Source organism: Callospermophilus lateralis, chromosome 3 (assembly GCF_048772815.1).
Source record: "Callospermophilus lateralis isolate mCalLat2 chromosome 3, mCalLat2.hap1, whole genome shotgun sequence".
NCBI lineage: Eukaryota > Metazoa > Chordata > Mammalia > Rodentia > Sciuridae > Callospermophilus > Callospermophilus lateralis.
In genome coordinates, this window is record NC_135307.1 from 197,960,472 (window position 1) to 197,971,033 (window position 10,562).

Here is a 10,562-nt window from a genome sequence, read left to right on the forward strand (position 1 = left end):
GTGCCTGTCCATCATCCTGGTGGCACAGGTATTCCTGCACGCTGGGCCAAGGGCCTGCTTCCCAGCACAACAGAGGCTTCCTTCTCGGCCCTGGCCCTTGGCCCTGTGATGGACTCCTTGCCTTTTAGGTCGTGTTCAGTATGGACTCTGCAGAGGGCAACCCTGGTTCCGTGTTATGGCCTGGGTTCTCACAGGCCTACAAGGTAGGAGCTCCCTACAGGAGGTGGACAGCATGGTGGTGCCGCAGAGATGTGAGGAAGGGGTCAGGACACTGTCCATGCTTGTTCTTCTAGGTGCACATTCACCCTGACACAGGATACAGGAGGGCAGCTCAGCGGTCAGTCACCTGGAGTGCCAGTGCATCCAAAAAGCAAGGTACCAGCCTATGGGCTTGGACCCACTCCCCTGCTGACCTCAGACACATTGGAACTGCCTACCTCAGTCAGCCACACCTGTGGCCACCTCACTTGCTCACTGAAAGCCAGAGGGGCCTTGGAGGAGGCTGAAGGCACATGACCTGTCCGTCACCTGGTGGGCAGTGACAAAGCCAGGGACCAATGAGGCCTCTCACCTGCCCGGGACACACTGCATCTGGTGCAGTGTGCCCCTGGCTTGGTGTCTGGAGCACAGGGGTTCTGGGGTACAGCTGGCCCCACCTCTGTGAGACGGTCAGTCCTTGTGGACAGCAAACAGTGGATTCATGCCTGGGGTCCCTGGATGGTGCTAACTCAAGAAGTGTTGGGCCCACATTCCAGGTGTGCCTCTCTGTGTCTGCAGCCCTCCCTGGCTCCTGGGCCTCTGTGCCCTTTCCTGTGTGGGGCTGCTGTTTTTCCCGCTGTTGTCTCATTTGGGGTCAGTGCTTCAGCAGAAGCAGCCAGTGGGTGTTTCTGTGTGGGTACTGTAGTTTGACTGCTGTTGGGAAAAAGGTCTGGGGGGTCCAGAGTAGCCTAGAGCCATGGTGTGGCCAGGAGCTCTGATCCTCACAGCCTCAAAGTATGGCCTCTCGCATCCTGAGTAGGGGGTGGCATTTGTGAAGCTAAGGGGTACCTAGAATGAGGGCCTGGGTAGTGTATTCTCCTTCCACTCAAATCATGTGGCTTTTTAGAAGCCGCCTCCCTGACCTGTGCATGGTGGCGCACGCCTGTGATCTCAGGGACTTGGGAGGCTGAGGCAGAAAGATTGTAGGCTCAAGGCCAATCTCAGCAATTTAGTGAGGCCCCAAGCAACTTAGTGAGATCCTGTCTCAAAATAAAAAATAATAATAAGGACTAGGATGTGGCTCAGAGGTTGGGTACACCTGGGTTCAATCCAGTTAAAAAAAGTAGTCTCCTGTGTTGGGGTGTCGATGGGAAATCAACCCTTTGTGGTGGGTCCTTGCCAGGCATCCCTGATGGTCCCCCATGTGGGGCAGCTCATGTGGGAACATGTTCCCAAGCTCAGGAAAGGGTCCTGCCCTGGGCTGTCTGCCCTCACTCCTCATTCTGGAGAGTGCTGGGAGCGAGCGGTGGCGTTGTGCCACTAGAGCCTTTTGGTCAGGCACAACCCCCTTCCTGGTGGGTTGATGGGGGATTTCAGCACCCCTAGCTATGCTCTATGCCCTCAGCCCCAAGCAATGAGGTCCTGATTATGCCCCCCGCCTTGCTATGCTTCCCTGGCAGGTCAAGCTGCTGGCTTCTGGGGTGGTGACCTTGTTTGTCCTGACTGCCCAGAGTTGGAAACTCACTTCCCTGGCTTCTGCAGAGGTCTTTCATGCCTGGGAGGCTTGACCTACTTCCTTCCCTGTGGTTTTAGCAGAGGGCCTCTGAGCCCTGTGCCACACATTTGGCTTTGGAAAAGTTTGGGTGTGAGATTGGTGGTCTCTCCCAAGGGGTCTCCTGGCATTCGCCTGGACCTGCCTCCTGCTCCCTCGTGTTCCGAGCTCTCAGGCTAAGCTCACCTCAGGAGAGCCTTTTTGTTCTGACTTCTGCACCCTGTGCCTGTGTGACTGTAGGAAGGTGGGAAAGATGACATATGTCCCATCCTCACACCCCCTTTCCTCACAGGGAAGGTGCTGAGCTACTGGTGCTTCAGTCCCGGCCACAGCATGCATGAGCTGACCCGCCAGGGTGTCCACACCCTCATCCTCACCAGCGGCACACTGGCCCCGCTTTCCTCCTTTGCCCTGGAGATGCAGATGTATGGGTCACCCCTGACCAGAGACCAAAGTGCTGGGGACAGCTGGGTGTAGGGGTGCTGCCCGCGGGGCCACCCACTGACTGCTCCCTTTGCCCGGGTCCAGCCCCTTCCCAGTTTGCCTGGAAAACCCACACGTCATCGACAGACACCAGCTCTGGGTGGGAGTTATTCCCAAAGGCCCGGATGGAGCCCAGCTGAGCTCCGCGTTTGATAAGCGGTAAGGGGGTCCTGTCTGGGCCTCACAGGGTGGTGGGGTGTAGCTGTGCTCTGGTCCTCATGACAGCAGCCTCCCTGGCTCTGCAGGTTTTCTGAAGAGTGCTTGTCTTCCCTGGGGAAGGCTCTGGGTAAGTGCCACTCCACCTAGGAGTCTGCCCTCTCTGGGAAGCCCTGGTGTCCAGCCCTCCCATGCTGTCAGAGCCCCACTTGGAGTTGGCACACCCAGTCCCCTCTCCCAAGAGCTGTGGGGCCCTCTGCCTTGACCATGGCCACCATGCTTCCAGGAAACATCGCCCGCGTTGTGCCCCATGGGCTCCTGGTCTTCTTCCCTTCCTACCCCGTCATGGAGAAAAGCCTGGAATTCTGGCAGGTACATCTCCTGTGCATCCTCAGGGGAGGGAGTCTGGTCAAGGTGGCAGGCAGATCCAGGGCATTGAGAAGACTAGCTGCAGCTCCACAACTGCCCAAGTCTGACCAGTGCACTGACGAGCCTGTGCACACCTGGCTTTTCCTCCTACAGGCCCGAGACTTGGCCAGAAAGATGGAGGTGCTCAAGCCTCTCTTTGTGGAGCCCAGAAGCAAAGGGAGTTTCTCAGAGGTCTGTGCTCCACCAGGGTCTGCCACCTCCCTGGGTGTATTGCCTGGAGAGCTGCTGACATTTCACTGGTGTCTAAGGCCCCATAACCACTCTGGCTGTGGGGTCCCTGTGTTTTCTGGGAAATACTAGGCAGCCTCTGGGTTCTGGGCATGGGTCAGTGGGGAACCAGCAGTGATGGTGTTTGTACGACCTACTGGCTCCCCAATCTCGGAGGATGGGATCCTGGTCTCCCTTGTGGCAGAGGAGTCCAGGCCTAAGGCTCAGGCTGACCAGCCTCTTTCTCCAGGTCATCGATGCTTACTACAAGCAGGTCGCCTCCCCTGGGTCCAGTGGGGCCACCTTCCTTGCAGTATGTCGGGGCAAGGTGAGGCCTCTGTGGTGAATCCTCCCCCTGCCATGGGCCCTGCTGGCCACTGGGACCTGTTCATAGGCCAAGCAAGCACTGGCAGGGCACAGGAGGTTCTGAGCAGGGGGAGTTGGTGATGGGCCCGGCTGGGGCAAGGAGGGGGCTTCCTTACATCTCACCCATGCCTGAGAGATGGGGCTGTGTGGGCTGGGTCACAGACGGACCGTTGGGAAGAGCCCCGAGCTCAGGTGGGGGCATCAGGGGAGAGGAGTCTCCACTGCCCCAGGCACCTCCTGGGCCTGTGTCTTAGGCCAGTGAGGGGCTGGATTTCTCAGACACCAATGGCCGAGGTGTGGTTGTCACCGGCCTCCCATACCCGCCACGCATGGACCCCCGGGTTGTTCTCAAGATGCAGTTCCTGGATGAGATGAGGAGCCAGAGTGGGGCTGGAGGCCAGGTGAGACACCACAGAGCCAGGGCTGGGTTAGGGCAGGGGACTGGTGACAGCCCCAATGACCAGGTGCCCCTGCCCCTGTAGTTCCTCTCTGGGCAGGAGTGGTACCGACTGCAGGCTTCCAGGGCTGTGAACCAGGCCATTGGGCGGGTCATCAGGCACCGCCATGACTATGGGGCTGTCTTCTTGTGCGACCACAGGTACGTACGGCAGGGCTCCTCCTGGCCATTGGAGGCCCTCTGTGGGCCTTGGGCCTTTCAGCCCCATGTGAGCCCCCTGGGGTTCTGTGTTGGGGGACTCCTCCTGGCAGACAGTGAGCCTCTGTTTGGAAACTGGAGCCCTGTGAAGTGGGTCAAAGAGCAGAGGACCCTGGCTGAAGGCCACACGCCTTCCAGGTTCGCCTGTGCTGACGCCAGAGCCCAGCTGCCCTCCTGGGTGCGCCCCTACCTCAAGGTGTACAACAACTTTGGCCACGTTATTCGGGATGTGGCACAGTTCTTCCGTGTCGCTCAGAAAATTGTGAGCTCCCAGATGCCCAGCTGGCCGTGCCTTGTTCCCTACCCAGGGAGGGGTTGGGGTTCCTCTTCTGAAGAGTCACAGAAACAGGCCCCACCTGCCCTGTGGTCTGCAGATGCCTACACGGGCCCCACTGGCTGCAGCCCCAGGTGTGGGTGGGGAAGAAGCGGTTGTCTCCACGGCCAGGTTGCCCAGCACCCTCCTCTCTGCCAGGAAAGCCACAAGTCTGGATGTGCATGTGCCCAGCCTGAGGCCCGGGTCCACAGGTTAATAGGGCTGGGTTCGGGGCCACCATGGGCAGAGGCACAGCCTGCCTGGACCCTGTGAGCCTTGCTCTCATTCTCATGCTTCTGTAGGATTGTCATCCTCTGGGAACCCCGAGAGCAGTTTGTGCGTGGAGTATGAGCAGGAGCCTGTCCCAGCCCAGCGTAGGCCCGTGGGACTGCTGGCTGCCCTGGAGCACAGTGAGCAGAGAGCTGAGGCACTTGCAGATAAGGCCCACCTCAGGGAGGAAGAGGTGCGGAGATGGGGTCCGGTGCTTGGTGCTGAGGCTTGCCCTTGAGGGGAGGTGCAGGCTTGGAGCGGAGGAGTGCCTGGGAGTGAACACTGGGGTTCTGAAACCTGCCCAGTTCCTGCCCATTTGACCTTGGCATCGTTCCCACTGCCTCTGTAAATCCCCTTCCTGGTGGGTTGATGGGGGATTTCAGCACCCCTAGCTATGCTCTATGCCCTCAGCCCCAAGCAATGAGGTCCTGATTATGCCCCCCGCCATGCTATGCTTCCCTGGCAGGTCAGGCTGGCACAGCCTAGTGGCTCCTGTTGCCTGCTACACCCAAAGCTGGCTTTCTTGGGGCCTGGGCTAGCGTGGGACCTTGAGTTCTGCCCCCCAGGGGCCTTTGCCCCATATCCAATTGCCACCAGGACTTGAGCATGACAGCCTCCCCCTGCAGGGCATCTGTTCAGGACACTGTCAGAGCTCCTGGAGACCCTCAAGTTTGGGGTTGGGACCATAGCTGTGTCCCCCTCAGGTACTCGGTCACACTGCCCCAGCCCTCCAGCGTGAGAAGAGGCTGGCCGACATGCCGAGAGGAGGAAGGAGGAAGATTAGGCTGGTCAGCCCGGTATGTGAGCTGTCCTGCAGCCACACTGGCTGCTCAGGGACATGTCTGGAATCTGACTCTTGTGCCCATGGTCCCCAACCAAGTAGAGTGTGGGTCAGTCAGCCCCAACAGGTGGACTTCCTGGGCAGCAGTGATGACAGTTGGCTGGAGTTTGCAGTTCCTTCTGTGGGTGTCTTGAGAGCCCCTCTTCCTTTCCAGCCAGGATCTGGCTTAGCCCTTGGGCCCATTTGTTTTGGGTCTTACAACTGGCCATGATTCCACTCCCCCTCCAGCTGTGGTGGGGAGCACATCGTGACCCTTGCCGTCCCCGAGTACACACCCTGATCTGACTCGTGAGCAGGTGCAGTGTGCTCCTGGTCTCAGATGAGAGCCACTGAGTCAGACCTGAGACGGGCCCTTTGCCTGCTGAAAGCCCAAGTGCAGCTGCTTTGGTCCATGTCCCTCAGCTTCTGGGAAGAATCAAGCAGTGCCCTAGGAGGGCTGGTGCAGCCAGGAAGGGTGGGGCAGGGTTGTGGGACTGCCTGGACCAGCCCTGCCTTGGTTTTCATAGAACCTCGTGGGTCTGAGTTGTGCAGAAGTGAGGCCTAACTGGGCATGGTGGCCATGTCTGGAACCGGGCAGGCTGAGGCAGGAGGATCCTAAGTTGCCTGGGCAACTTTGTGAGACCCTGTCTCAAAATAAATATATAAATAGAAAATGGCTGGAGGAAAATCAAGTGGGCATGCCTGCTGAGAAGCAGCTTTCATTGCAAGCTGCCCTCTGAGTTCAGCTCCACCTGTACCTGTGGTGGACCTTAGGTGCAGGGAGCTACAGTGGACCCTTGCAGGCCTCTCCTGGCAGTAACCAAGGGCAGAAAGGATGGCGCTGGCCCTGATAGGTTCTCCCTTCGTGTGCCCAGCAGGAGGAGCCAACAGCTGGTGTGCAGGCGGGCAGAGCCAAGCTGTTCATGGTGGCCGTGAAGCAGGCCCTGAGTCAAGCCAGCTTTGACACCTTCACCCAGGCCCTGCAGGACTACAAGGGCTCTGACAACTTCGAAGCCCTGGCAGCTTGCCTTGGGAGCCTCTTTGCTAAGGACCCCAAGAAGCACACCCTGCTCCAAGGTGCCCTGGCTTGCAGAGCCCTCTTGCCATGGGTGGAGTACCTTAGCTGTTGGGGGTGGGGAGCACTTGCCAGAGGGCTTCTAGGGCCTAAGGTTGTCCCTACCTTCTCGACAAGGGGCCTGGTAGGCTACCCATAGCCCCTCAAACCTCCATCTCAGTGGCCACATTACATGGGCACAGGCAGCATCCCTTCCTAACAGGGTTCTACCAGTTTGTGCGGCCTCACCACAAACAACAGTTTGAGGATATCTGCTTCCAGCTAACAGGCCAAAGCTGCAGCTGCCAGCCAGAGCTCAGTCTTTCCCATGGGCAGCATACACAGTCAGCCCAGGACCACAGTGGTGAGCTACCAAGCAGGATCCTCAGCCTCTGACCCCAAGGATGGGTGGTACCTGGGACCCTGGGTGGTCAGAGTGGGTATCTGTGCTCTTGTTTGGCCCAGCCTCCCTGCTCCTATGTGGGGGCTGATGGCATTACCATAAGATGGAAGCACTTATGTGGGCAAGCCCTGTTCCTATGCCCTGGGCTGGGCCTAGGCCTCCCAGGAGAGACCTGCACTTGGGGAGCCAGGTGCACGTACCAGGTCTAGATGCTAAGCACTTCTCTACCTTCTTTTCCTTCCTCTGAGCTGAGGTGAGCTGGGTCCTAGAGGGGCAGTGCCTGCTGCTGCTTTTTCAGAGCAGGCTCATCCATAGGAGTCTGGGCTGGTGGGGGGTGGAGGTCCTGGTGCCTGCACCTATGGCTCTGTGCTCCTGGGCAGGGCCTTAGCCCTGTCCCCCTCCCCCAACAGAAGGGCAGCTGTGTGGGCTGTACTCAGCTCCCCCAGGTGCCTGCAGCATGTGCAAGTCAGGGTCACTGCCCTGGACTGTGGAGGGTGATGCTCTGGCCAGTCCTGTTCCTGCCCTGGGGACCCTCTCAGGCCCTCAGGAGCATATTTCTTCAGGAAAGAGAGAATGTGAGCCCAAGCTGACCCAGTCTGAGGGTGTATCCGGGCAGCTGGATCCTGGAAAGCACCTGAACCAGGGTGGGCCCCACCTGTCGGCCAGGCTGACCCCTGCAGGTACCTGACTCCTGTAGACCTAGGTAGGGTGTACAGTTCTCAAAGAGGCTTGTGCTCTAGTTTGGTTTGAGTGGCGGCAGCCAGAACAGTCTGGAGCAGGGCTGGAGCCACTGGCAGGGGTGTCTCCTATCTGCTCTCCATTATGCCCCCACTGTCCTGACCAGCACTAGGCTCTGCAGGAGTTCCTGGAAGGAAAGGGAGTGGAGGGGGAGCCCTGGACCCCCAGAGGCCCAACACTACCTCTGAGCCATTCTACCCCTGACCAGGAGCCCTGGGCAGCTGTCCGCAAGTCATGTCCAGAGAGGAACAGCAGGGCCAGCCTGCTGTGAGTGCTTACCTGGCAGATGCCCACAAGGCCCTAGGGTCTGTAGGCTGCAGCCAGCTCCTGGCAGCACTGAAGGCATATAAACGTGACGATGACCTCAACAAGGTTCTGGCTGTGCTAGCTGCGCTGACCACCTCAAAGCCTGAGGACTTCCCCCTGCTGCAGAGCAAGTGGCCCCAGGGTGGAGTGGGCAGGGCAGGAGGGCTGTGGAGAGGATGGTGTGGGCCTGGCCATGCAGGGTAGGTACAGCCTGAGCAAAACTCCCCACAGGGTTCAGCATGTTCGTGCGTCCCCACCACAAACAGCACTTCATGCAGACCTGTGCAGAACTGATGGGCCTGCCCACCACAGGAACAACACTGCAGAGTCCTCAGGAGAGCTCCCCTGAGCTCACCCTTGGAGCACCTCAAGCAGGTGGGCACCTGTTTGGGCACTCTCTCTGCCCATTCTGTCACACTTGAGTCACCTGCAGCCCTGGGAAAGCGGGAAGGCAGGAGGGCAGCACTGGGTACCCCTCCAACTTGTTCCTTTCTGCAGGTCCCTCACAGGTGGATAAACCAGGGAAGACCCAGAGCAAGATCTCCTCTTTCCTTAGACAGAGGCCAGTGGGAAGTGCAGTGCCCAAGGGCACCACCACAGACCAACACCAGGCCTCCTGATGGGCATGCAAATCCTGTGTGGGGTAAGCTGTATGAGGCTGCCAAGACTGCTAAGTGTGGGGGATGGCACTGGGGGGGCAAGTGAGCTCACCCAGGCCCCTTGTACCAGGTTTCTGGGCAGAGAACACAGTGCCTCTCCTTTGATTTCCACTTCTGGTGATGGCATTTCAGGTCGAGGGGTGGGTAGGAACAAGTTAAGGCCCTTCACTAGGCCGTGGTGTTCAGCAGACATGCCCAGTAACCTGATTTTCCATAGGCCTCCAGGTGTCCTGTCATGCTGCTGCCAGGAAGCATATCACACAGGTCTTCTGGCCCAAGCTCCAGTGAACATCTGTGGAGTACTTCGTGCCCTGCTGTGGCCCCCACACTGGCTTGTCCCAGTTGTGGTGTGGTCCAGGAGTCAGACACATGGGGCCTGGGATAGGTCTGCTAGAAATTCTTCTCTGTAAACTTTCCCCAGGGGCCTCTGTCAGCTATGTGAAAATAAAACTGCTGACAGTGGCCAAGATGTATCTGTGTGATCTTGCTTATTGGGGTATCTGAGGATACACTGAAGTTCTGGGTAGCAGGGAGAGTGCTCTTGGTACTCTCAGAGGAGACCTGCCCCAAGTATGCATGTTGGGCCTGGCTCCAGACCCCTGCAGGAAGTCCTTTTGGGGCAGCCCCCTCATCCCCTACCAATCACATCTTGGGCTCCACCCAGGAGGGTTCCTGCCTTACCTAGCACAAGGACAGTGGCCAGACAGAAGTGAGCATTCCCACAGGCTGGCATGCTTTTTCCTGTTGCTTGGCAGGCAAGCTGCAGCAAGCACATGGCAGTGGCCCCTTGCCTATGCTTGCGGGGGGTGTGGACTGGGCAATGCCCACTCCAGCAAGGACAAGAACACTGGAGAGACTGGTCCTGTTGCCCTAATGGGCACTTCCCTACGCTGGAGCTGGTGTGACCAATGTCCAACCCTACCCCCTTCACATAGCCAGGACCAAGTGCAGGTGCAGGAGCTTGAGGCAGCGCTGCCTGGCTGTATTTCACAAATGTGCCTGACACCACACCCTGGCTCCTTTGTGCATGCAGGTTTCTGGCAGGTGCATGAGAATCTACACGTCAGTTCTGGTCCCTCCCTGGGACCATACAGTGCCAGCCTGTGCCCAGGTCATGTCCTGTGCCCTAGTTACACCCTCTCCTGCCCCCAGCCCAGGTCCAGGAGAGCAGCCTGGAAGGCACAGCAGCTAGGGAGGGCCTCCAGAAGCTTCATAGGGTTGGGAACTCCAAGTTCCCACCAAGCCTTTAAGCTTTTCAGGGTTGCAGAGGGCTAGGATTCAAGTTAGGCTGAGCTCCACTGGAGAAGTCCCAAAAGAATCTTGGACACACATTCCCTGCCCTTGGGAAAGGCCACTGCTTCCTTGGACAGGCCCAGAGAGCCCAGGTTTCTGAGATGCAGATGCCAACCTTTGTCCTACCACATCTCATGCCTGAACCTCTCTGTCCCTCCCAATTCTTTCTATAGATAGGGCAGACCCCTGGGCCCTTGCACTTGGTACCCTGGTCTGGAGCTGCTGGGCAGCTGCCCCAGCCCTGTGCTGCCTGGGCTTTATATTCCATCTTTGCCCTGTACTCTGCAGTTTACTTTTGGTCTGTGAAACTGGTGGCCCATGTGCCCACTCTGACCCTCCTGCAGGGAGAGAAAGGAATGTGAGTATATTATCACTGACTTGGTGGCTTCCCAGGGCATCTCCAAGAGGCTGTGGTGGCTGGAGAACAGGTCGCCACCCAGGGAGAGCAGCACGGCTTTGCAGTCAACACTCAGCTGATGTGGCACACCCTATTCCGCAGCACCTTATTTATGTCTTGCCGCACACCCTCACCCTGCCTCTAGACCCCAACTTCACCAAGGGAGACTTCTTAAGGTTTATTTTAAAAAGTCATTTTGTAAGACTTGTTGCTTTAAAGTCATGTTTCTGTTCAAAGACAGGGAGGGATACCTGGTGAGAAGT

General features: G+C 58.3%; 1 protein-coding gene across 5 annotated transcripts in view; it reads left to right on the forward strand.

Annotated features, from left to right (window-relative positions):
* The window catches only part of Rtel1 (regulator of telomere elongation helicase 1), a 30,065-nt gene extending 21,028 nt beyond the window's left edge, over nt 1-9,037 (forward strand). For 2 of the 5 annotated variants that reach the window (XM_076852121.2, XM_076852126.2), the window contains 21 exons: nt 129-203; nt 294-375; nt 2,043-2,175; nt 2,279-2,392; nt 2,479-2,519; nt 2,676-2,761; nt 2,912-2,989; nt 3,276-3,353; nt 3,646-3,792; nt 3,874-3,989; nt 4,185-4,308; nt 4,421-4,571; nt 4,662-4,822; nt 5,334-5,426; nt 6,325-6,526; nt 6,727-6,867; nt 7,470-7,586; nt 7,853-8,077; nt 8,182-8,325; nt 8,449-8,593; nt 8,827-9,037. In XM_076852121.2, coding sequence (XP_076708236.1) covers nt 129-203; nt 294-375; nt 2,043-2,175; nt 2,279-2,392; nt 2,479-2,519; nt 2,676-2,761; nt 2,912-2,989; nt 3,276-3,353; nt 3,646-3,792; nt 3,874-3,989; nt 4,185-4,308; nt 4,421-4,571; nt 4,662-4,822; nt 5,334-5,426; nt 6,325-6,526; nt 6,727-6,867; nt 7,470-7,586; nt 7,853-8,077; nt 8,182-8,325; nt 8,449-8,570 — 2,430 coding nt within the window. In that variant the 3' untranslated portion in view covers nt 8,571-8,593; nt 8,827-9,037. The remainder of the gene's footprint in view (nt 1-128; nt 204-293; nt 376-2,042; nt 2,176-2,278; nt 2,393-2,478; nt 2,520-2,675; nt 2,762-2,911; nt 2,990-3,275; nt 3,354-3,645; nt 3,793-3,873; nt 3,990-4,184; nt 4,309-4,420; nt 4,572-4,661; nt 4,823-5,333; nt 5,427-6,324; nt 6,527-6,726; nt 6,868-7,469; nt 7,587-7,852; nt 8,078-8,181; nt 8,326-8,448; nt 8,594-8,826) is intronic. The other 3 variants (XM_076852123.2, XM_076852125.2, XM_076852124.2) reach the window with 3 other exon arrangements.
* Nucleotides 9,038-10,562: the final 1,525 nt, after the last annotated feature.